The following is a 27086-nucleotide window of genomic DNA, read 5'->3' as shown; positions in this document are numbered from 1 at the left end:
TGTCTGCAGTCTTGAGGATGTCTCCTGCCTTCCTTCAGCTTCCAGTATCTCAGCTACCTGTGTGTGGTCTTCAAGACATCTCCTGCCTGTCTGCAGATTCTAGTACTTCAGCTAACTGTCTGCAGTCTTCAGGACATCTCTTGCCTGCCTGCAGATTCTAGTACCTCAGTTACCTGTCTGTGGCCTCCAGGAAGTCTACTGCTTGCCTGTGGTTTCTAGGACGTCTCCTGCTTGCCTGCCTGCAGATTTGAGTACTTCAGCTACCTGTCTGTGGTCTCCAGGACATCTTGCCTGCGATTTCCAGTGTCTTGGCTACATGTCGGAGCTCTCCAGGACACCACCTGGCTGCCTGTGGTTTCCAGTATCTCAGCTATCTATCTGCTGTCTATAGGACTTATCCTGTCTTCGGTTTCCAGTATATCAGCTTCCTCTCACCTGTGGTTTCCAAGACTTCTGCTAATGGTCTCTTGTCTGCCTGTGATTTCCAATCCTTAAGCTATCTATGTCCTGCATGTCTCACTCATCTACTGAACCAATACCTGTGGCCCATGTGCCCACCTGGACTTTGGGCTTGTAGGATCCACCTCTCCAGTTGAGCCTAAAAACAGCAGTTCCTCGTAATCAGATCAGTCCTGTGCACAAATACCTGCCAATTTCCCTGACATTGCTAGGATTGTCCTGAATTTTGAGACACATTTCTGACCATTTTGAGATGTTCCAAAGTTTGCATTCTGAAGGGGTGAGGAGGAGAAAGAGGAATTTAATAATCCCTATTGCCACAAGAGAAACATTGTCAACTACTTAGGTGCACATCCTTATACTCACTGTAATTCCTTAATTTTATGGTCTGGACGGGACAGAGCCTCCATCAGGTCACTGAAGTTAAGACTGGACAGATCATTACCAGAAAGGACAAGTTTCTCAAGGGACTGATTCTGTTTTATCACTGAAGCCAAATGGATGCAATCATCTTGATTAAGATTATTACAACTCAATCTGTAGAATAGAAAAACAAGTCATTGAGAGTTAAGGCCCAGTCACACACAACGACTTACCAACAATCCCGACAACAATACAACCTGATAAGAATCGCTGGTCAGTTGCTGGTGAGATGTCACACAGTTAGACCTTACCAACGACGCAGTAGCGATCAGCTACCTGAATAACGATCTCGGCCGGCATTGGGACTGTGTGAGGGGGTCGTTGGTAGGTGTCAAACACAGCAATGTGTCCTGCCCAGCAGGACATCGCCTTTGAACAAAATGGTCTGAACCATTCGGCAACGACTAGAGATCTCACAGCAGGGGCCTGATCGCTGGTAGGTGTCACACATAACGAGCTCGCTGGTGAGATCGTTGCTGCGTCACAGAATCTGTGACTCAGCAATGATTTAGTGATCTCGTTGTGTGTGACGGGGCCTTTACAGGACATAGAAACCAAATTATCAATTTAGCAAACCCATAAAAAGGGTAAGTGTTACTTACCTCGCTTAATCCCCTCTGAGCCTGTTCTACTGCTTCCCACACTCTGGCTTTAGTGCTGAAGTATTGGTTTAATGCTGCAGCTAATGATTGGCTGCAGCGGTTACATGTCTCTATAGAGCATAACGGGTGGGAGGGTATGGGGGGCGGAAGCATTGGAACAGTTACAGAAGGGATGGTTTTATTATCGCTTTCCAAGAGACATATAGTTTCATTGCTATAACTATGTAAGTTTTTGTTTTACTCACCTGTCTTGGCTCCAGCACCGGTCCTTGCTCCCTTCTCTTATGTTGTATACCAATATCAATACTAAAAGTAGATATTGCTTTTCAACCAAATATTTATACTACTTTTTATATAAAAACCATGTACTTTATTATAACAAATGCACATACATACATAGATAGTTTAAAATCAGGGAGGAAAGACAGGATAATTGACCCTACCCTTTTCCTACCTTACAACAGGGGTCGGCTTCCTAAGTAGAGAGACGCCCCCGTTCCACGACGACTGACCCTAGGTAATCCCTTCCTGCGTATTCAAGGTGTCATCCCCTTGAGATTGAAATACCCCAGCAGTAGTAACACCACAGTGAGGAAAGGGGTGCTCAGTCAATAATGGCTAATTTGTCTGTATCACCAATATGACCACTGGGGATTAGGGTGTAGGGTCAGAAGCTGTCATTAAGTCTGTGTGCTCAGTATTAGATATAGAGAGTTAGATGTTAATAATCATATATTAAAGGAATGCCCAAGATTATTTCTGGCCGTATCAAAAAACTGCCCGACGCGTTTCGCCCTTTAGACAGTTGAGGGCTCATCAGGGGCTTTGTGATTGGGTCTTGAAGATTTTATTTTGGCAATTCCGTTATAGTGGACTCCTCTTTTCACTTTTAACGAAAGAATGGTTGTGATGTATGGGAGTATTGACTCACTGGAGTTATGTCCCGAAGTTGTATCAGATTAAGGACATATCCTCCTATGGATAATTCTTTTGTGCAAGGTTTAGTACTGATGTGTCCGGAATATGGTTAAACTTTGGTCTTGGGCGTTCCGCTTTGTTGATCTGCATTTGTCTAGCATAATTCTATAGCTCCATACTATCTTTGTCTCTTAGATGTAATTTATCACACTAGGCTTGCCAACCGTAAAGAGTAACCTTGCCTGTGTTCAGAAAGAACAATGCCTCCAGAATGGCGATCCCCCGGGTGTCATATATTGATTTAGTACTGTCCTCAATATTGCCAGACAGTGACCAACGTACTCATAGTCCTGATTGCAGTCCCACAGTGAGATGACTGTGTAGGAATCCACCGCAGTAGGTATCTCCTCCGGTCCGTATTAGGAGTCCCAGGTCTGATGTTCAGTGATCGCCCTTCTCTTATGGCCAACTCCCTCTGTACTAATCCATTTCGGGTTATTGTAGGTAACCCAGCAAGAATCTATGATATCATCACCCAGAATTTTTTGAGGACATCTAAAGGCAGCTATCATTTTCTTTTGCAGGATTTAGCCTCATCTTCCTCTAGACTCTGTTCCAGCCAAGTGGCTAATTATTCTCCCTGCAACGTCGGTCTACTTTCCAGCATCCAACTACTACTTGGTAGCTCAGTCCAGTGATTCCTATTGTTAGGACATCCTACAGTATAGTGACTACCTTGTTTCTGCTAATACATTCTGCTGAGTCAAGAAGCTACAAGTTAAAACTCATTTAAGTTATCAAGATACCTAACCTTTTCATTATTTTTTACTGCTTTTTTGGTGTTATTGCATGCTACAACTCTGCTGCTTCTGTAGTTAACCGTATCCTTGCTACAAAATACCTGATTGCATATATATCTCGGCTATACTTGGCATTAAACATATCCCTGCTGCAAGATATCTGATTGCATATATATCACTGCTATTTCTGTGGTTAACCCTATTTCTGCAAGGAGCCTGATTGCATGTACATCTTTGCTACTCCAGTGATTAACTGTTTCCCTTCTGCAAGACATATTAGTTCCTATGTTTAACTGCCCTCCAACTGTATCTACTTTTCCAGCTCCGCTTACCCATCTGCCATCAGTCATACTCTGTTTTCTTGGTCCCTACTGAGTCACATGCTGTCCAGGAAATCCAGATCCACGGCATAATCTCCTGTGGTCCATTCTGCTCACTCAGACTAATGGCTTAGAGAATCCAACTCACTAGGTAAGCCTATAAGATCTTAGTTTTTCTTTTTGCCAGACAAGTAATATGTTTTAATTGCACCATTTTGGTGTAAAAAAAATCTAAGACATTTGGTTAGATTGTCACCATGTCCTGAGAGCCAAAACATGTTTATTTTGTCATGAACAAAGCTGTTTTATAGACAGCTTTTTGGAGGACGAGCAGTGATTTTTACTGGTATAATTTTAGCGTACATTTTTAGTTGAATTGAACAGACAAAAAAATGCATCAAAAAAGAAAATCCAAACAACAATGTTGGAAATACATTTTGTTTCACCATTTCGTAACACTGGTTTCAGAAAGTTATATGGTGAATTGAATGGCAACCTTAAAAACTACGACTCGTCCCACCTGCTCCCGTATGGCCATATAGGCAGAAAAATAAAAAAAGTTATGGCACTTAAAGGAGAAGAAAGAATGAAAGTGTGAAAAACAAACAGAAAAACTCTCAGGACTTCTCTGTTCATTCTACCAGGCCCTATCTTTGGCATAATGCCCATTTCTCGATTACAGAACTGTACACACAAAACTCACACTAGTTCCTTGATCCTGCAATCTGGACTGGACAGAGCTTCTTTCAAGTCATGGAAGTGAGGACCGGACAGACGGTTATTAGACAGGTTCAGTATCTTTAGTGATCGGTTTTTCCTTATTACAGATGCCAACTGGATGCAGGAACAATCCGTTAGTTCATTGTAAGCCAAGCTACAACAGAAAAAAACACGGCATAAGCATTGCTTGTACCCACCTTAACAAAAATATACCCAGGGTTCCAACTACTGGAGGACATCCGTTTGCGTTTCTATAGCAAAAATTATAAAATGTTGCTCTACATATTTCGAGAGCATTTTTGTAAAAACTAGAATTCTAATCTTGCTAATATTTCTAGAGCAGTTTAGAGCAATTCACACGTACATTAGCAGCATTAAACAGACTCCACCCTTATCTTTTGTATTGAAGCATCTAATGGGCGAGTGCAAAGGTCATTATATGGGGAAGGGGTGATATCGCATAATGTTCACCTGTCATTTTAGTTTTACCTCTGCGGATAAAAATTTCAGAAAATACTCCAGCACTCACAAAAATAAAGCAAAGGTGGTTATTTATTGTGAGTGCCAGAGTATTTTCTGAAATTGCTACGGGGTTGGACCCTATCTATGCACCTAAATTGATTTTGGAGTGCTGTGCTTACCTATTTCATCTGCTGATAAAAATCCAGCTAAAAGGACAGGAAGCAGAAGTTTAAAATGGTCAAAGTGTTGGGTGGGAATATTGAAAAATTGCAATAAAAAAGAGTAACATAATAACCGGATTTAAACAAAGAAATAATGATTAAATGAGACAATTTTTTTCTAATGATATATTTCCTTTAACTGCCATTGATTTGTGTTTCATCATGCTGAGGGCTTATCTTACAGCGCACCTAGTGGTCAAGAGTAATACTGCAAGAATTTTTATTTTTTTATTAATTTTGAACAATACAATCCTTTGTATAACGTAATGAAGTTTTTGGAAGTAATGGCATTAGGACAAGAAATGATAAATCTTATCAAAAGAAAATGCAGGGCATTGGCAAAAAGGGAGTATCTTTCGTAGATACATCATACACTGGCTGTATATATCAATTAGCCTTCAACTGACAGGTATCGCTCCCAGGCCCCCATATACATGCATGCTCAATGCGTTTTGCTCTACTTTTCCCTTAAAGCGCACAAGAACACTCTACTGAGTCAAGCATCTCACTGGTGGAGATGACAGAGAGTCAAGACAGATAGCTCTAGGCTGAGTGAGGGTTTGTTCTCCTGCTTTCTAAGGCCCGTTTCACACGTCAGTGAAAAACGCAGATGTTTTTCACTGATGTGTAAAAAACGCATATGTCCTTCTGTGTGCCGTGATTCATGGCACATGTGGGTTGTCCATGTGCAATCCATGATACGTGATCCGTACTCCGTGATTACACATGGAGGTATACTCACCTGTCCCCGCTCCTGCTGTCCGTGGTGCTGAATCTCCAGCTCTGCTGCATCCGGCTGCCGCTGTCTCTCACCTCTGCAGCTACTTCCGGGGGGTCGGCTCTGGCTGCATACATGAATATGCATGCCATAGTGTGCCAGCCAGGAAGAAGCAAAGAGCAGCTGCCAAACACAGCATCGCTGGAGAAGATGAGTTGAAAATGCTTTTTTTTTTTCAATGTACGTGTTTTTCTGGTACATGTTTCATGGACCACACCATAGTGTGGTCCGTGGGACATCAGTGATGCCGAAAAAAAATGGACATGTCTCCATGCGGCAATCACGGACACGCGTGTACGCTGCACGGAGACACGGTCAGTGAAAAATCACTGATGTGTGCGCAGACCCGTTGATTATAATGGGTCTGCGTATGTCAGTGATCCTGGTACGTGTAAAAACTAGCACATATGTACCAGAATCACTGACATGTGAAACAGCCCTAAGGTGTATGGGTAAGGGGCTTACCTCCTGCAGGGAGAAGTGGATTGAAATCCATCTGCATGATCCTTATATTCCCCCCGACATTCTAAAGGTGAGAGTCAACCATTTCCACCGAAATTGATGGATTTGGCATCAAATGTACCTTTAAATATTATGTACAAACCGCATACCTCAAGGAAACGATTTTGCTAGAAGGGTTAGTTAATACAGAGACCAGGGACTTCATGGCTTCATCATCCAGATTATTAGAAAGAAAACTGCAAAGTAAGAATATCAACAATTGAAATTCAGCAGTTCATGTTTTTCACATTTTTGGAGTCTTTGCCAATTTAGCAATATCAGGGCTTTATCATAGGCCCATATGAGGTGGTGAACTCTGATCAGGAGCCCCGACAGTCAGGCTGTGTATTACTATTTTAGCAGGATACATGTAAAACTGGCTTTAAGGTTTACTGCATAATCTTACCTCAAAATAAGCCCTGGTATGATTTTTGGGGCATTTTTAAGTATGCTTAAAATATAAGCCCTAGTCCAAAAATAAACCCTAGTTGTGGTTACCATAAAGAAGTCTCCACGCAGCTAAAAAAGTTAAAAGAATAGAGCATGACTGTTTATCAAAGAAAGCAGACGCGTCCAAAAGAAAGCAGACATCTCTAAAAGATAGGAAAAATCCTCAATAGAAAGCAGACAGCCCCATAAGAAAGTAGACATGCCACTGTAAAAAAAAAAAAAAGAAGAAGAAGAAATGTACTCACTAGACCAAAACAATTACAATTGGGAAGTGCCGATAGTGGATGGGGTCTCACACAGAAATCTGTGTCGCTGTCAGGCTCCTCGCCGTTCTAGATGCATAGCATTGCAGCTCTCACAAACAGATCGGATACCAGTATCACTCCGCGTGAGTATTACTGCTTCCAATCTCCGGAAGAAGTCAACCGCTGTAGAATGCAGGGGAACCTGACAGTGACGGAGATTTGTATGTGAGAGCCCATTTACTTGCTCACTCTAATTGTTTGGGGTCTAGTAAATGCTATTCTTTTAGGGGGTGTATGCTTTCTTTCGGTGGTAAACTTAGCCGTACATAGAGAATAATACATTTAAGTAGGTAATTTAAACCATTGTAAATATGGCATGCACCCACCATTATAGGACTGGTTTTGCACCATGAGAATAGAAGATCAGATAGGAAAATGTGATGACATGATTATATTTGAATAAATGTTAATTTTTTGTTCAAGAATAAATGTGGATTGTTATTCATGGCAAAATATAAAGCATCCCCTAAAAATAATCCATAAGACATCGTTTGGAGCAAAAAAATAATATAAGAACCTGTCTTATATTCAGGGAAACACAGTTTTTATATGAATTAATTAGGCTCCATCATAAAAGAGATTGAAAAACAAATTGAGGTAAATATCCAGGAGCTCCTATCATTTTGACTCTCTTCTTTTTTGGGGCTGCGTTACTCCAGAGATATTCACATTTATTTATTTTTGTGCACAATATGAGAAATCTTTGCTTAAAGACCAATTGGGTGTTTCACCCTCCGAAACGGAAAACAGCGTCAGAATCTCACAGAGCTCAGGAAATATTACAAGGTTTTTAACTCATTTTTTTTTTATCGAGTCCATTTTAAACTACTAATACATGACTGTCATTGTGTGAGTGCACCCCTTAAGAATAAAAAGAGATACATTCTAAAAAAATGTTTACCTTAGGTTCTTCAGGTTATGCAAAACAGGTGCAAGTCTTTCTAAGCCTTCAGTAGTTAAAAAACACTCATCTAGAGTTAGGTTTTCTATATTTCTGCAGGTTTCCAGAATGAATGTTAACACTGTACAATCTAGAGCCGACATGTGAACACTAGAAAGGTCAAAACTTTTGTAGATTGTAAAAGACTCCTGTACAAGTTGCTTATTACGGGTTTCGAAAAGATAGCTAAATGCAATAAGAAGATGTCGCCTCTGGAGTAGATATTGCGGTTGCCTCTGTTGTTTTGGAAAGATAGGTGGAGACTGTAGACGTTGCTTCTTGTCTTCACTTTCCTCCAGCTGATTTCTTTCTAAAATATAGTCCCTTACCCAAGTGATGACATCTCTGGAGGCCTGAGCTGCTCGTGTGTCCACATATGCATCTAGTATGGACCTGGTGGAGCCATCTGATAGACCAAACATGAACCGGAGGAATATTTCACCACGTCCATCAGAATAGGAATTGGCGTCTTTTAGTGATTTCTGTAGCTTCTCAGGAGAATAATCCACATAATGCACCAAGGCGGAGAAGAATTCCTGCACAGTGAGATGTAGGAAAGAATAGTACACAGGATCTCCAGATTCCATCAGAAAACTGGATAAAAGCTTTGACTTATTGTCAACATGGAAAGAATCCAGATCTCGGTATTCAAAAATAATCCTGTGATTCATTACTCCATGTTCTGCCATCCACCCGATGGAGCGCAGGAGTTGCTGAGCGTCACTTTTGTACAGGCTGTGATTGGACAGGATGTTGGCGATAAATATGGCAAAGAGTTGTGTCACAGTTTTGGGTAATAATGATATCGGCTGATTTCTACTTCTTGGCTGGAAGCTCCTGGATAACACAGTGCAGATGATCCAGCAGTAGGACGGTAGGTAACAGAATGTGTATAATGTCTCGTTCTGCTTCACGTAATGAAAAGCCTTTTCTGCCAGTTCATGATTGGGGAAGAAATTTTCAAAGTACATCTGTCGTTCCTCTGGAAAAAATCCAATGATTTCTACTATTCGCTGGAAAACACTACAATCTATAGATGCCAGTCTGGTTGGGCGACTGGTCATCAGAACAGAACAACCATTCAGAAGAGACTTTCTCACCAAACTGACGACAATCTGACCGCAAGGTTCGGGCTGTTTAGGATGAGAGCACAAGTGACGGGATGTGAAATCTAGTGTATGAAGACTTTCATCTAAACCATCAAATATAAAGAGAAGTTTCTCTGGATCCTGTAAAATGTTTGCGAGCTGCTCCTCCAGATGTGGGTACTGGTGAAGGATCAGGGTCTCGAGACTAATATTATCCAGTCTATTCAGTTCCCGGAATTTGAAGAAAAAGACAAAGGAGAATCTTTGATAGAGAACTCCCCTCGTCCAGTCATGGACAAACTTCTGCATCAGTGTGGTCTTCCCTATACCGGGGACTCCGCTCACCATTACCATTTGTGGCACAAGTCTGGATCGGTGGCACCAGCGAAACAGTTTGTTAGAGGAAATGTGTAGTAGTTTATGTTTAGCTTTTTTTAAATATTCCTCATGTTTTACCCCGGTCTCAATAAGTTCATTTTCAAAACATTGCCTAAATTGTTGTGTGGATGCAATAATGAGGTTCACATAACGTGTACGCAATGAAAAACTTTCCTCTTGTTGATGATATCCTGGAGGTTTGTTTTCTACAAGTTTCTCCGTTTTTTCCAGCAGATGTGTCTTGTGAGAGCTCTGAGCATCTACAGGTAAAAAAAATAAATAAATAAAAAATAAATGTAAACATAAAACTAGACAGGAGAAGGACAAAACACAAAGCCAGGACACGCCAGAACCAAAATCAGAGACATAACAAGACAGAAGCCGGACCAGGAAGAGAGCCAGCACAAAACAGGAGTATGATATTAAACACACTAGGACAAGACAGATGCAGAACCAGGGACAGAGCTAGCATAAAACAGGAGTAGGATCATGAACACACTACGACAAGACAGATGCAGGACCAGGAACAGAGCCAGCACAAAACAGGAATAGGAACTTAAACACACCAAGACAAGACAGATGCATAAACAGAACCAGGACAAGACATGAGCAGGAACGGAACTAGTACAAGAGAGGAACCAGACAAGGAACAGAACCTGGACAATACAAGGATTTTTAGATGCTTGCATTGTAAAATGGTTGCACACTTTGAACAACACAAAAGAAATTAAAAAATTTAGACTGCTAAAAAGCACAATTGTTATTTTATCCACGAATTCAAAAATCTGTATAAGATATACAGATACAACCAGCGCTAGAGTCTCTAACTATCTGTTACTGCTGGAATGAGGGCAAACCTCCTCTATTGCCCGATTAATTAAACAATAAGAAAAAAACTAGTACAAGTACTAGTAATTCATCCGCGCAAATAGGTTTATACTTTGGGAAAATGTATTACTTGAATACATTTTCCCAAAGTATAAACCTGTTTGCGCGGATGAATTACTAGTACTTGTACTAGTTTTTTTCTTATTGCACAATTGTTATTTGACTACGGTCATCCTTCTGTGGGTGTGCCGCCCCCGTGCCAGCAGCCGGCGCTGCTCGAATCCGGGCCTTCAGGGGTGGTGGCTCGAGGGTCTCCGGACCCGGGGGTCTCGCGGACACGCCGAATAAAATGGGGGGGGACGTAGATGTACGGGCTAGACCGTAGTAAGTTCGTGACACCGCCCACGGTGTGTGGTGAGGTGGGACACCACCGCTGCTGTTACGGAGCACCTGGGGGAGATATTGCACAGCAAGTTGTTAACACCTCCGTGGGTAGGGATGGTGGCTCCAGGACCCAGTGGCTCGGTGTGGGGGATGGCAACCGCAGGGGGTGCTGGTGTACTCACTGTTAGTAAAACACACAAGTCTCTGGTAAACCAAGGTGATGGTGGCCGGTGCCGCGGCCGGTTGCGTTCGAGTCCCCCACCCGGCTGGTGGTCTCTATCCTTTTCCTGCACTGCTTTGTGTAAGGTGGACTTTCCTAGTGTGAAACTCAGGAGTCCGCTCCCGGCTGGATGTGGCCTAAGGAGCCGTGCCCGTAGACGCTGGCCCGTTTGATCTATGGGCCCTGGCGGTGACCTCTTATCCCTAATCGGTGGGCTGTTGTCTTCTATGAGGGACTTTGGGTGGGACAGGACCTCTAGTCCTGGCCTCAATCGGTTAATTAACCAGCTCCAGTTGGTTCTGGTCCTGGCTTCAGGGTCCGAGTACCCCCCTTTTTGCTACGGTTTCCGGGTCGGTTCCCCATGTCGGTACCGGCGGGCTACAACCCTGTCCCGGTCCACCTCGGTTCCAGCAAGCCATCTTCCCGTCTCCTGCTGACGGAGACTACCGTCTACCTCCTAGCCAGTGGCACCAGGGCTCCTACCCTGGCACCGTTCAACTTGAACTTCCTCCTGGAGCTACACTTAGCTCCAGCCCACTCTCCTCTCCAAACTGAACTTCAGACTCATCTAGACTGATCTACTGCTTTTCCCGCCCCAGGCTGTCTAGACCCCTGGGTGGGCGTGTCCCAACCGCCTGGTCACGCCCACTGGTGTGTCTATCTTTCCCTAAGGGGCGGTGACTAGGGTTTCTGGTTGGCTGTATGTTTCCTAGTGAGGGAACGGTGTAATGTAGGGGCCTAACTTTGACTACCTGGTTTTGCCAGGGTGTCACACTCCCCCTTAGTTAAACACAGACCGTCCGTGGGACCACCACCGTTTATTGAACTAAAAAAAGGAGATAAAACGGGTAAAACATCTTACAATTATAATAACATATTTACATTTAGGTAGATTGTGTTTTCATCCCTTACGGGAGGCATTTTTCTTAAACGTTGCACATATAAAACAACCGGGACGGGACGGCCTGGGTCCTTCTCACTTCACCCACCCAAAACAACCTATCCCTGATGCCACCACTAAAACACAGGTTGGCACCCCTTGCCCAAGTCCAGGGTAGGTCTGGGTGTTGCCCAAATGGGCCAGGTAAAAAGTTCCTTACCCGGCAGTCCTTTCAAGGGCCCCACGTCCAGGGGACCCCTGACCCGGAGGGTAGTCACCGATTTTGCTGGTGACAGGGCCTCGGACGACGCTACCGCAGGCCCGTCCTTCAATCAGCCTCTCCAGAGACTGCGGCTTGGTAAGAAGGTTGGTCAGGGAGTATTTACAAGACTCAAAAGTTTATGGGCTGGCTCGCAAGTTCTAAGCCATTGTCTTTTTGAACTTTAAAACGGGACTGTGAAACAACATCAGACAATCCCAACGGGGGACTTCAAGTTTTTGGTAGCTGGGAACCGCTACCTAACTTTCTTAATCTGGTGATGACCTCATTTGATTGCCATTCATTCACACTCATATTTACACAATGAACAGACACCACCACTAGATTGCGGTCTCTCTGTACCTAAGTGGTGGCTGACCCAAGTTAGGGCGTGTGGACCTTCTAAGCACTCTAGGTTCACATGGGACTGGTGGCGGAGAGGGAGGTACAGCCCCCTCTTCCCCAACGTCGGGTATGGCTGGCAGAGACCTGCGGGGGCGGGGTGTATCCCTGGGCGCAGGTGCTGGTGTGTTGCTGATAGGCTCTTCTGGCTCTACATCTTCCACGGGTTGTGGGAACATGATAACGGGAGCAATCACCGCTCCATTCTGCATAGGCCAATCAGCCGGAAAGTCACCCATCACAGTGTGGATCACCTACTTCTTCTGTTCCACATTCGGCGCAGGAGGGGAAACCTCTTCCACCATCTTCAGGGGTTCTGGGCACTTCTTCAACTGGTCTTTGGAAACAGTGGCCATAGTCGTCCCCTGATCGCGACTAACAAGGTATGTTTTCTGGTCTTCCTATCCAGTGGGTTGGATAACATAAGGGGTCCTCTCCCCAGCTTGTGCGTCCTTCTCTTCCTCTTCAATACTACATCTCCAGGCCCAAAAGGGGCAGCCCGAGCTCGCTTGTTGAAGCGTTGCTATTGCCTCTCCCGGCTCTGGCGCAGGTTCCTTTCCACATATTCTTGGATCTGCCAGTACTGCTTCTGTCGCTTGACGTCCCAATTGGCAGTAGGGGGAATGGTTTCAGGTACCTCGACATCTAATTCTAGATCCACCGACAACTTTCCAGGCCGGGCCTTCATCAGGTACGCAGGCGTGCACTTAGTGGAGCTGCAGGGGATATTATTGTACATGTCCACCAATTCTGGCAGCTTCTCTGGCCACAAGTTTCGTTGTTCCAGAGGCAGGGTTTTGAGGAGGTTAAGAACCAAGTGATTCATTTTCTCACACATCCCGTTAGTCTGGGCATGGTAGGCCGTGGTTCGGATCTTCTTGCACCCATACAAGTTGCAGAATTCTTCAAAAACCTCTGCCTCGAAGGCCGGGCCCTGGTCCATAAGCACCTTCTCCGGGTAGCCATGCAGCCGGCAGAAGTACGCCCGGAAGACCCTTGCTGCAGTGCGGCCTGTTAAGTCCTTGACGGAGACCACCACCATGAACCTGGAGTAGTGGTCTACGATGGTCAGGGCGTACGTATATCCGCTTTGGCTAGGCGTGAGCTTGACATGGTCCAGGGTGACCAACTCCAACAGCTGGCGGGTGACAATCGGCTGCAGCGGAGCCTTCTGACTGGTTTTGTCCAGTCTTCTTAGCGCACAGGGACCACATTCTCTGCACCAGGCCTCTACGGACTCTCGCATCCCGCTCTAGTAGAAGCGCTCCCTCAGCAGCATCTCCAACTTCTTCCAGCCAAAATGTCCGGCCCCGTCATGATAAGCCTTCAGGACCTTGGGTACGTATGCCTGCGGCACCACCAGCTGGCGGACCTTCTCGTGCGTCTTCGGGTTGATTAATCCCCTGTACAGCTTACCCTGTTGCAAGTAAAGGCGGTCCCTCTCTTTCCACAACTGCTGAGCTTCGGAGGGGGCTGTAGGCTCTAACTTGGAAGCATCTTGAGCAATCATCATTTTGACTAGCCGGACCGGGGGTTCTGATCTTGGGCTTCTCACCACCCATGGCGGGGTAACGGGTCAAAGTTCACTTGCTGCTGGCCGACATAGGGCTTTTCGGCCCTAGGCTGATGGAACGCGGGCAGCTCGATTTCCTCCAAACCATCTTCCTCCACCCCTGCATCGGATAGGTGCGGCATCCGGGACAATGCATCCGTGTTGGTGTTCTTGCGGCCGGCCCTGTACTTAATGGTGAACTCATAGTTGGCTAGCTGGGCTACCCATCGTTGCTCCAGGGCCCCCAATTTTGCCGTGTCCAGGTATGTCAAAGGGTTGTTGTCCGTATAGGCGGTGAACTATCTTCCATCCACCCCTGCATCGGATAGGTGCGGCATCCGGGACAATGCATCCGTGTTGGTGTTCTTGCGGCCGGCCCTGTACTTAATGGTGAACTCATAGTTGGCTAGCTGGGCTACCCATCGTTGCTCCAGGGCCCCCAATTTCGCCGTGTCCAGGTATGTCAAAGGGTTGTTGTCCGTATAGGCGGTGAACTTCGCCGATGCCAGGTAATGCTTAAACCTGTCCGTTATCGCCCAGACGAGTGTCAAGAACTCCAACTTGAAAGAGCTGTAATTCTCGGGGTTTCCCCGCACAGGTTCAAATCCTGTTCACAGTGCCAAGTTCCGGGGGATGGCGACCGCAGGGGGTGCTGGTGTACTCACTGTTAGTAAAAAAAACAAGTCTCTGGTAAACCAAGGTGATGGTGGCCGGTGCCACGACCGGTTGCGTTCGGGTCCCCCACCTGGCTGGTGGTCTCTATCCTTTTCCTGCACTGCTTTGTGTAAGGTGGACTTTCCTAGTGTGAAACTCAGGAGTCCGTTCCCGGCTGGATGTGGCCTAAGGAGCCGTGCCCGCAGAAGCTGGCCCGTGGGATCTATGGGCCCTGGCAGTGACCTCTTATCCCTAATCGGTGGGCTGTTGTCTTCTATGAGGGACTTTGGGTGGGACAGGACCTCTAGTCCTGGCCTCAATTGGTTAATTAACCAGCTCCAGTTGGTTCTGGTCCTGGCTTCAGGGTCCGAGTACCCCCCTTTGTGCTACGGTTTCCGGGTCGGTTCCCCATGTCGGTACCGGCGGGCTACAACCCTGTCCCAGTCCACCTCGGTTCCACCGAGCTGTCTTCCCGTCTCCTGCTGACGGAGACCACCGTCTGTCTCCTAGCCAGTGGCACCAGGGCTCCTACCCTGGCACCGTTCAACATGAACTTCCTGCTGGAGCTACACTTAGCTCCAGCCCACACTCCTCTCCAAACTGAACTTCAGACTCATCTAGACTGATCTACTGCTTTTCCCGCCCCGGGCTGTCTAAACCCCTGGGTGGGCGTGTCCCAACCACCTGGTCACGCCCACTGGTATGTCTATCTTTCCCTAAGGGGGGGTGACTAGGATTTCTGGTTGGCTGCATGTTTTTTTAGTGAGGGAACGGTGTAATGCAGGGGCCTAACTGTGACTACGTCGTTTTGCCAGGGCGTCACATATCCTTTTTGCGATGAGGCACATTGCTATGCAACCAGCGATCACCTGTTTCTGGCAACAATCTAACTCCTGTCCTGCTTTCTACTCTTTTGTTTGTCCTCCTGTTTGGTCCTGATGCTGTTCCTGGTCCTACACCTGTCCGGGCTCTATTTCTGGTCATGCTCGTATCTTGTCATGGCGATATCCTGATCATGCTTCTGCCTTTACCTGCTCTTGTCCTGGCTCTGTTTCTGGTCCTGATCCTGTGTCGTTCTTTCTCTTGTCCACTTCCTGCACTTGTCTTGTCCTGGCTCTATTAACTAGTCTTGCTCCTGTCTTATCCTCACTATGTTCCTTGTGCGCCTCTTGTCTAGTCTTTGCTCTATTTCTTGTCCTGGCTCTTTTTCTTGTCCTGCTCCTGTCTTATCCTGGCTCTGTTTCTTGCTCTGCTCCTGTATAGTCATGCTTCTGTTTTGTCAGGGCTCTGTTGCTGTTCCTGCTTCTGTCTTGTTGACTGTGCTTCGGGCCCTGCTCCTATCTTGTCCAGTCTCTATTCTAGGTCCTGATCTTGTCTTTTTCTGTCTTTGTTCTCATCATGTTCCTTACTTGTGCTTATTATGCTCTTTGTCCAGCTCTTGTCTTGTCCTTGCTCTGCTCACTATCCTGCACCTGTATTGTCCTGGCTCTGTTCCCTGTTTTTCTCCTGTCTTGTCCTGGTCATGATCCTGACTTGTCTTGGCTCTGTTCTTGGTCCTGCACCTGTCAGGTTCTGGCTCCGCTCTTGCTCCTGCTACTGTCTTGTCCAAACTCTATTCCAGGACCAGCTCTTGTCTTGTCCTGGATTTGCTCACAGTCCTGCTCCTGTACTGTACTGGACCTGTTTGTTGTCCTGCGTCTGTCTTGATCTACCTATGTTTCTGGTCCTAACTCATCCTGGCAATGTTCCTGGTCCTGCTCCCAACCATCCTTGCTTTATTTCTGGCCCTATTCCTTTCTTTTCCTGGCTATGTTTCTCAACTTGCTCCTGTCTTCTCCTGGCTTTGCTTTTTGTCCTGCTTCTGTCTTCTCCTGGCTCCTCCTTGTGTCTTGTCCTGGGTCTGTTTCAGTTACTGCTCCAGTCTTCTCCTAGCTCTGTGCCTTGTTTTTCTCCTCTCTTATCCTGGTTCCGGACCTGTTTTGTCATATTCACTAATATACTCTTGTGTTTTCCTGACTCTGCTCCCGTCTTGTCCTAGTTTATAACTGTCTGTTTTGTTTTGGTCTGTTGTTGATGGAATCTCTTTGCAGCAGTGTTCGTACCTGCTAGTGGGGCATAAAGAGCTGTTCCAAGGATCACCACCTATTGTCTTTTGACATAAAAAGTAATAAATGTCTAATTGTTTGGGATCTTGCCAACGATACACCGACTGAACATGAGAATGGAGATCTTTTTTCATGGCTATCAGAGTGGTAGAGATCTGTAGGTGTCTTAGTTTTTCTTGACTCATTTATTTTTTACATTACTGTTTTGCCATAGACAACCAAGTTGTTTTGTCTATTGGCATCCTGTACTATTTTAATACTTCAAATAATTGATTTGTACCTTTCAGTTTAGGAGGAAGTGAGTGCCCATCTTCATCCAGTACAATTTTGTGCACCAGATCTGCCAAATAGAAAACATTCTGATGAATTATTGTAAAATAATACTAATGTTATTGGCAATAATGTTTAATATCTATTATATGGGTCTTTATAGTCGTGGTGTTTGGTGTCAAAATTTTCTAATTCATCGTTATGCATATACAGTCATGGCCGATAATGTTGGCACCCTTGAATTTGTTGCAGTAAATTAAGTAAAAAAAAAAATAAAAAAAATTTAAAAAAATGGGTGAAAAAAGCAAATTGGATGTAATTTCACATACAACTCCAAAAATGAGACAGAGAAAATTGTTGGCACCCTCAATTTAATATTTGGTTGCACACCCCGTGGAATAAACAACTGCAATTAATTCCTTCCTATAACCATCAACAAGTTTCTTCCTCCTCTCAACTGGAATTTTGGAGTCTTCTTTACAAACTGCTCCAGGTCTCTCATATTTGAAGGCATCTTGTCCCACCAGCAACTTTGAGATCTCTCCACATGTGTCAATGGGATTTAGATCCCGATTAGTGATGGGTGAACCCCACGATGCTCGGGATCGGGAGACTCGCCCAAGCTTTTTGTAAAGTCCGAGTTCGATAACGCGAACCTGCGGCCAAACCCTGAGATTGGACTTTACAGTTATGGGATGGGGCGGGGGGGGGGGGCTGTAAACTAAAGAATATAGTTAATAATGAACATTGTCATTATACTTACCGGTCTCGCAACACGTCCTGCAGACCCGCTGTCTCCGGGTCGCTTCTGCTTCCGGGCCCGATCATTAACTTTCGGTGGTATTCACTGCACTGCTCGTCACTCGGCAGTCTTCGGCTTTTTTCAGCCATGTACACGGTGACGTCAGAGTTCATCCGAGTCCACGGTTTAGCCATAGACTGTCACTATCAGTGACAATCTGCTTCTCGCTCTGTAGAGACGCATGTCTGTACAGCGCGATGAAGCAGAGCTGACATTGCTCTCCCTGTGGACTATGTTGGACTAAGGATTTTTTTTATAGTAAAGATGGAGTCTCTAAATGTTTTTTTTGTTTTATTTCTAATAAAAAAAAAATTCTATGTGTTGTGTTTTTTTTATTGTTTAATAGAAATTCATGGTAGCCATGTCTAATTTGGCATGACACCATGGATCTTGGGCTTGTACCAGCTGAGAATACAAAGCTGGTATTAACCCCTATGTTACCCAGCGTGCCACCGCCATCAGGGCCGCTGAACGAGCTGGGTAAAGCGCCTGGAAATGGCGCTAAGAGACATTGCGCCATTTACAACTGTGGCTGCGGGCTGTGGTTAATAGCGTGGGGGGCCCAGAACGCTTGGGCCTTACCACGCTGAGAATCCCAGCCCCCAGCTGCCTGGTTTTACCTGACTGGCGATCAAAATATGGTGGGAGCCCACACATTTTTTTAAAATAATTTAAACAAAAATTAATGGGCTTCCTTGTATTTTGTCAGCCAAGGTAAAGCCAGGGAGATGGGTGGCAGCTCGTAACCATCCACTTTATCTGTGCTGAGAATCAAAAATACTGCGGCGTGCTATGTCATTTTTTTTAAATTATTTATTTTTAGACTACTATATATCTCACGTTGGCTGTAGACAGACGTGTGCGCTTGTTTGTTATGACCCCCCTGCCGTGCTGAACACACGTTCAGATATAATACTTGCAGACAGACAGGCCAGCACCTCCAAGGCATAAATGGCAAGCTGGGGCCAGGTATCCAATTTCAAGACCCAGACGTTAAAAGGGGCAGACCAATTAGATTGCACCTCAAGATGCGTGGACTTATAGTCTTGCATGTTCTGAAAACTTTGCCCTCTGCTGGTTGGCGTTGTACTACATGTTGGTGCCCGATATTTTGGTGTCTTCATGAACGTTTGCCAAAATTCGGTCAGGCCAGCCCTGCCTGGAGACATGGTGTAGGTTCCCAAGCTGTTTTGGTGCCTTTCTCATTCTTCCGCTGACTCTTCAGTGTCAGATGGAAATGCTGTGCTTAGTGCCTGCACCAATGCAACCTTGTATTCCTGCATCTTGCTGTCCTGTTCCACGGATGGAATTATTGATGCTATGTTGTCCTTGTAGCGGGGATCCAGCAGGTTGGCCATCCAGTAATCATCATTGTTTACAATCCTGGCAACTCGTCGGTCATTCTTCAGGCACAGCAGCATAAATTGGCTCATGTGTGCCAGGCTGCCCAGAGTCAGCAAACTGTCCTTGGTGGGAGGTGTAATGTCTATGTCCTCTGTATCTTCCAAGCCACGCTTGAGTGATGCCCGCGACCTGCTTAGAATACCATCCTGCTGGGAATACGGTTCGTCTTTGTTCTCCTCATCAACCATAACCATCCTCATCTTCCAAAACTGTACCACCTTCCAGGCCTGATATTTGTGTTAATGTTATATGTTCCTCCTGCTCCTCCTTCTCCAGCATCATGGGCTCAATAGTTGCTTGCAGCAGGCATACAATTGGTATAATGACGCTGATTGTGGCATCATCTGCGCTGACCATGTTGATGGTGATCTCAAAGCAGTGCAACACAGTACCCAAGCATGGAGGCCCACTGATTGATAGTGAAGTGGGATTGTTCCGAAAGATTCTGCCGTGCATGCTGCATTTGAAAATCAACTATTGCCTGCTGCTGCTCGCACTGTCTCTCCATCATATGCAAGGCGGAGTTCCATCTTGTTGGTACGTCACATATCAGACGGTGAGCATAAAGTTCGAAGTCACGCTACAGCGTAGACAGGCAGGTAGTTCCAGATTGAGAACAACAAAAGGAAGCACACACTGCTCGTACTTTCACCAGCAAGTTGGACATACCTGGGTCATTTTTTAGGAAGGTCTGCACCACCAAATTAAGGACATGCACCAGGCAAAAGATATGTGTCAAACCACCTACACCCAGAAGTGCTATTAGATTTCACTCACCACCTGTCCGGGCTTCAGGTTATCTGGCAACAACCACTCGTCTGTCTGCTGTTTGACTCCCTTTCACAGCTACTGCAGTGTGAGATTTGTCCCCCAGGTAGATGAGTTTAAGAACAGACTGCTGTCGTTTCCCCATGGCTATGCTGAAGTTGCTGGTGCAGGTGTCACTGTAACTGCATGAGGAAGCGGAGGAGACAACTTGGACCGACAAACGTCCAGCAATTCTAGGTGGTGGTAGAACATGCATTACACCTTCTTCCGCCTGTGGGCCAGCAGCTACTAGATTTACCCAATGGGCAGTTAGTGAAATGTAACGTCCCTGCCCGTGCTTACTGGTCAATGCATCAGTGGTAATGTGAACCTTTACACTCATGGCGTTGCCCAGTGCACACTTGATGTGGTCCACAACATTTGTGTGCAAGGCAGGGATGGCTTGCCTGTAAAAATAGTAGCGGTTCGGAACAACGTACTGTGGTACAGCAGCCACCATCTGATTTTATAAACCTTCTGTTTCCACAAGCTGGAACTGCAGCATTTGTAAGGTGAGCAATTTTGTAATTCTGTCAGTCAGGACCATGGCTTGTGGGTGGGTAGGGGGGTACTTCCTCTTTCTGTCGAGGGTTTGTTGGATGGAGAGCTGAACGCTTCCATGTGAGACTGTGTACATGGTTGGTGACAATGGTGTTTGTGGTCGTGCTGTCACATCCTCTGTTTGTGGGGAGTTCAGTGGCAATGTTGTTGCTTGTGAGGAAGAGGCTGAGAACCCTGCTGAAGCGGGAGCAGGATGAGGCTCTGATCTTTTTTGCCTTGTCAAGTATGCATTCAACTGAATCGAGTGCTTTGCTTGCTAATGCCTCGTCTTCACGGTGGTGCTCAGGTTTAGAACATTTTGTCCTCATGTCAAGCTCTGATGGCACAGGTTGCAAATCACCTGTATCCTGTTGTTAGGACATTGTTTAAAAAATGCCACCCCAGGGAGGTCTTTGTAGCAAGTTTAGGTGTGCTCAGTACATCGTTGCGGTGGGCAGTAGCAGCTGATGTACTGGTTTGAGTTCGGCCACTGTCTTTTTCCACCCTACTCCCTCTGTGGTTGTGTTGCTGGTGCAGCGTGACTGTCACCTCATCGTCCAAACTGGGCATGTCACTATGAGGTCCTTCAGTCCATGTGGGGTCTAAGCCCTCACAATCGTCCAGACACTCCTCACTCTTGCACTCTTTGCCTGGTATGCACATAAAGGACATCCGCAGAAGTTGTCACCTGTGTTTCATCATCATCGGAGCCGTGGTGTGGTGCTCTGCTGACCGTGTGCATTGGCCCTCCCATGGGCATCCTCCAACAGAAAAAATGATGGGGCATCAGGGCACTCAGCCTCTTCCACTTCTGGGACAGGGTCAGGTGGATGGGAAATGAAACCCCAGGCAGCAGAGTCATCAAAAAGCATTAGAGTCTGCTAAATGCCTTGTGGCCTAGCCCCAGACAGCTTGGCTGATTTGCAAGTTGGTGAGAAAGACAGATGCCTATGGCCCGCAGGTGTGTGGCACAAAGAAAGCAGGCAGCTTGGGTGTGATGTCTTCACAGGGTGGAGCATAGAGTGTAATGTGTAGTCTGCTTCCAGGTTAGTAAACATGACTGGCTTGCTTGGTGGGCATGGCTACGTTATCACCCATCCACTGTAATTATAAAATCAATGGAGTGGTGCCCACAGACCCTCACTTATAGTATAAAAAACTCTTTGTCAATGTGGACTTCATAAAATAAAGTTAATTCAGTCTGGAAATATCAGGCAGCATTTTGCACATTCTCCTATCACATGAGGGAAATTACATCATACCTGGAAAGAGACCATACATTCTGGCATCTTCTTTTGTTCAAACCCAGAGTGTTGTGAATACAATTTCCAGTTTGGGGCTCCCTCTTGTGGTCAGTGCTGGCGGTGCAGTTGATTTGTGGAATGAAAGCCACCCACCTGTAGAGGACTGGCAATCAGGCATTTCAGCTTAGACTATATAACTGAGCAGTTTCCTCCTGTTACTTGCTGGTGCTCAATGGATATCCTGTGTGTTAGGGACATTCTGAAGCCAGCCCTGCTCACTACCAGAACTCCTCTCAGATAAGTGGTCTTGTGCTTCTGCTTATTGTTTGCACTTTCTTGTTGTTTTTTCTGCATTGATACTATGCTTGAGTCCTATTTTGTCTGTGTGGAGTTCTTGGTGGAATTGGATCATTCCCTGCTGGGAGTGTCTGTATACTTAGCTCCATGATTCTGCAATATGTTTTGTCATGCTTGGTATTAATTTAGTCCCTCATCTATATTAGTGTTTTTGGATCACAGTAACATCTGAGTGCTGATCTAGTGGGGGAGAGGCCGTGTGGCCTCAAGGGTTTTTCCATACCAGGCGAGCTGATATTTATTAGGGTTTTTATGGCTGTAGACAGTGCTCCTTCCTATCCTTTCCTATAAAGATAGTTTGGGCCTCACCTTTGCGGAATCTGTTTTTCTAGCTTTGAATTGTGTTTTCCTATATCACCATAGTCTTTACATGTTGGGGGCTATCTATATCTTTGGGGATTGCTCCGAGGCAGATTAACTTTCTTATATCTCTATCTATATGTGGACTTTATAAAATAAAGTTAATTCAGTATGGAAATATCAGGCAGCATTTTGCACATTCTCCTATCACATGAGGGAAATTACATCATACCTGGAAAGAGACCATACATTCTGGCATCTTCTTTTGTTCAAACCCAGAGTGTTGTGAATACAATTTCCAGTTTGGGGCTCCCTCTTGTGGTCAGTGCTGGCGGTGCAGTTGATTTGTGGAATGAAAGCCACCCACCTGTAGAGGACTGGCAATCAGGCATTTCAGCTTAGACTATATAACTGAGCAGTTTCCTCCTGTTACTTGCTGGTGCTCAATGGATATCCTGTGTGTTAGGGACATTCTGAAGCCAGCCCTGCTCACTACAAGAACTCCTCTCAGATAAGTGGTCTTGTGCTTCTGCTTATTGTTTGCACTTTCTTGTTGTTTTTTCTGCTTTGATACTATGCTTGAGTCCTATTTTGTCTGTGTGGAGTTCTTGGTGGAATTGGATCATTCCCTGCTGGGAGTGTCTGTATACTTAGCTCCATGATTCTGCAATGTGTTTTGTCATGCTTGGTATTAATTTAGTCCCTCATCTATATTAGTGTTTTAGTGTAAGAATATTTAGTTCTCCGGCTGTGTCGAGACGACTAGGTCATCGTAGGCTCGTCTAGTTGTGTCAGGATTAGGTCTGCAGTCCGTTAAGGTTCCAGCCACTCTGTTACATTTTGGGTTTCCGCATTTTTTGATCGTCCTCACTCCCTGAATCATAACACCAAAGTGTATGATCTGCCTCTGGGTTAGTGGGTGTGACCAGCTGAGCAAGACTATATGGCTGTCCCCTCCTCTATAAGCCTTACAGCTGTGTGCAGTTCCTGCCACTTATGAATGTATGGTCTGGTTTCAGGTTACTCCAACAGGTAATCACAGACGTCCATTCTCTGTTCCGGTGTCTGTGATTGCCTGACATCACAGTACTCTAAAAATAAATAAATCATTAAAAAAAATTACATAGCGCTCCACAGTATTTTTGATTCTCAGCGCAGATAAAGCGGACAGCTACGGGCTGCCACCCCCCGCTGCCTGGCTTTACCTTGGCTGGCAATCAAAATTCAGAGACGCCCAATATTTTTTTAATTATTTAAATAGATATTTAAAAAAAAAATTGTGTGGGCTCCCGCCATATTTTGATGGCCATCCAGGTAAAATCAGGCAGCAGGGGGGGGCTGGACCCCTCAGCGCAGGGTGGCCCAAGCTGTCTGGACCTACCCCGCTGCAAATTGCAGCCCCCAGCTGCCCCAGAAAATGGCGCATTCATAGAAGCGCTATTTTCTGGCACTTTACCTGTCTTTACCAGCGGCCCTGATGGCGATGCCACACTGGGTAATAATGGGGTTAGGGCCAGCTTTGTATTATCAGCTGGTACTAAGCCTGAAATGCATGGTGTCACGCCAAATTAAACATAACCACCATGAATTTCTAGCAAACAGTAAAAAAACACATAATTTTTTTTTATTAGAAATAAAACAAAAAAAATGTAGAGACTCCATCTTTATTATAAAAACATCCTTAGTCCGACGTAGTCCACAGGAAGAGCAATGTCAACTCTGCTTCATCACTCTGTGCTAACAAGCGTGTATATAGAGCTAAAAGCAGGCTGACCGTGATAGTCAAAGTGCAATCGAGTCCATGCCTAAGCCATGGACTCCGGTGAACCCTGACGTCACCAAGAACACAGTCGAAAAAAGCCGAAGACTCCCGAGTGACGAGCAGTGCAGTGAATATCACTGGAAGTTAATGATCGGACCCGGAAGCAGAAGCGGACGGGAGATAGCAGGTCTGCAGGGCGCGTCGCTGGAACGGTAAGTATAATCATAATGTTTTTTAATAATGTGCTTTTTTTTACAGCTCCTGGACCCGAACTGTCCCACGGGTTTCCCAGGAAAACCCATGTTCGGGACCTTGTGCATGAACACTATGTGTTCGGTACAAGTCCAGAACTTTACAGTTCGGGTTCACCCATCACTAATCCCGTATGATTGCTGCCATTTCAGAACTTTCCAGCACTTTGTTTCCATCCATTTCTGGGGGCTCCTTGAGGTATGTTTGGGGTCACTGTCTTGCTGGAAAACATAGGATGCAATGCAATCTATGACATAGGACACCAACCCAGCTTGCTGATACTGGGCACTACATTGCCACCCAGAATCCTCATGATTACTTGAACACAGTCAAAGCCCTCAGTGCCAGAGGCAGCAAAACAACCCCAAAACATCCCTGTGAGGTCCTGTGTTCTTGTCTTTGTAGGTCTCTTCCGTTTTTGGTAAACAGTAGAATGATGTGCTTTACCAAACGAGCTCTATCTTGGTCTCATCTGTATGCTAGAGGCTTTCCCAGAAGGATTTTGGCTACGCACGTGTATTTTGGCAAACTGCAATCTAGATTATGTCCCTGTGTCAGCAGTGGGGTCCTCCTGTGTCTCCTCCATAGTATTTCATTTGATTGTTATGTAGACAGATAATTTGCGCTGAAACTGATGCCCTTGAGACTGCAGGACAGGGCCGCCATCAGGGCATTACTACTGGGACTCCTGTACTGGGCCTGGTGCGCTGCAGGCAGGAGGGGGGCCCGGACATGCTGACAGGCCCCTCCCCTTTCATTCCTCTGCTCACCGGACCCCAGTGGCAGGGGGCGTTGACAGTACATTTTGCAGGGCTGGCCGTGCAGTGAGCAGGAGGCAGGAGGAGGGGCCCAGACACGCTGACAGCCCGGGCCCCTCCCCTTTCATTCCTCTGCTGACCGGGCCCCAGGGCAATGGGCGTTGACAGTACATTTCGCAGGGTGGGCTGGTCATGCAGTGAGCAGGAGGCGGGACCCGGACACGCTGACAGCCCGGGACCCTCCCCTTTCATTTCTCTGCTCACTGGGCCCCATGGGCAGGGGGCGGGGACGTTGCACTGACAGCACCTGCAATCGCACAGGGGCCCCAAGCGGGAGTGGGCCCCTAGAGCCTGAAAACATGTTAGCCCCTTAGTGACCTATGACGTACTGGGTACGTCATAGCTCCCTGGTACTTAAAGACCCATGATGTACCCAGTACGTCATGGCGAGATCGCGGCCCCGGTGGCTGCGATCGCTGCAAATATCTTAGATTCGGGGAGGAGGGGCCCTCTGCCTGACCTCAGGAAGGGTGGTGTCTCCTCCCCGGACCTACGGAGGCTGTGATTGGCTGATGAACGATGCTCAGCCAATCACAGCCACTGTAATGTTTCAGCCATTGAAAATGGTTGAAACATTAAAATCCAGCCATGTTCAGTGCAGCTGTAGCACCAGTCATTGGCTGGAGCTGGGTGACCTCAGTTTCACCCGCCCCCAGCTCTGATTGGAGAGACTGGCCATGTGACCGATCTCTCCAATCACTGTGGATCTGGGGCCGGTAACCGCTCCCTACAGCTTCACTCCAGCGTCTGTGGAAGGTGAGGGGAGTGATCGGTAAGTTTATAGACACTGTCTCCTTTCAGCTGCCGTCATTGCCCCAGCCCCCACCCTTCAGCCGCCGGCTGCAACAGTCACTGCCCCTGATCCAGCGTCACTGAACCCATCTGCTGCGTCCCCTCCATCTGCCACCGCCTCCCCCATCAGCCGCTGCCCCCCTTCCATCATCTGCTGCCCCCCTTCATCTGCTGCCCCCTCTCCCACCTCTCACCTTCCTCCATCGGCTGTGATCTCCCCACCTGCTGTGACCGCCCACCTGCTGTGACCCCCCCACCTGCTGTGACCCCCCCCACCTGCTGTGATCCCCCCACCTGCTGTGATCCTCCCCCCACCTGCTGTGATCCCCCCCACCTGCTGTAATTCCCCCACCACCTTTCCGTCCCTCTGTCTATCCGTCCCTCTGTCTATCCGTCCCTCTGTCTATCAGTCCCTCTGTCTATCCGTCCCTCTGTCCATTCGCTCTGTCCATCCGTCCCTCTGTCCATCCGTCCCTCTGGCTATCCGTCTCTCATCTATATGTAGCACCCATGGGGCAGGGGTTAAATGTTACTCGTCGCCGGGCCGGTGATGTCGGGTCAGGGGGATGTCACAGATGGCCCTGCCTGGCTTCGTGGCCCCGAGGTCTACAATAAAAGGGGATTTGGATGATGGTGGGGGAATGATGAGGATGATAGTCTTGTGACGCCACCTGTGGTATGTGGCCAAGGATTAGCCGCCTATGCTGTCGCTGTCCTCTGGGGCGGATTGTGTTGCAGCAAGGATGGTTCTGCTCCCCACAGGTGGAGCGGGGCCCCAGGGAGGATGATGAGGAGAGTAGTGGCTGTTGGGGCGACGGCAATCAAAAGGCTGAATCAGCTGCTGTGGTTCCAGCCGTGATGGGCTCCAGCCGATCCCAGATCCGTTGGAGGTTAGAACCGGTATGGTGGTCGATGGGCCCTTCCTTCTTGCGCCTTTACAGATGGATCCCCGTGGCCTGATGCTGCTTGGGGACCCCGGTTTGTGTAGTGTTAGCTCCTGTCCCGTGTGTAGGTGACACGGGGCCGCTGTGGGGCTTGACTGTAATCACGACTCCGGACCCTATGTGGCACTGTGCTCCGGGATCTCGT

General features: G+C 46.7%; 1 protein-coding gene across 1 annotated transcript in view; it reads right to left on the bottom strand.

Annotated features, from left to right (window-relative positions):
• The window catches only part of LOC142257568 (uncharacterized), a 93906-nt gene that overhangs the window by 2435 nt on the left and 64385 nt on the right, over positions 1–27086 (bottom strand). Inside the window, 5 exon segments of the mRNA XM_075329711.1 lie at positions 826–996; positions 4226–4396; positions 6315–6401; positions 7861–9625; positions 16930–16989. Coding sequence (XP_075185826.1) covers positions 826–996; positions 4226–4396; positions 6315–6401; positions 7861–9625; positions 16930–16989 — 2254 coding nt within the window.

This window comes from Anomaloglossus baeobatrachus, chromosome 12 (genome assembly GCF_048569485.1).
Source record: "Anomaloglossus baeobatrachus isolate aAnoBae1 chromosome 12, aAnoBae1.hap1, whole genome shotgun sequence".
Classification (NCBI taxonomy): Eukaryota; Metazoa; Chordata; class Amphibia; order Anura; family Aromobatidae; genus Anomaloglossus; species Anomaloglossus baeobatrachus.
This window is presented reverse-complemented; position numbering and strand designations above follow the sequence as displayed.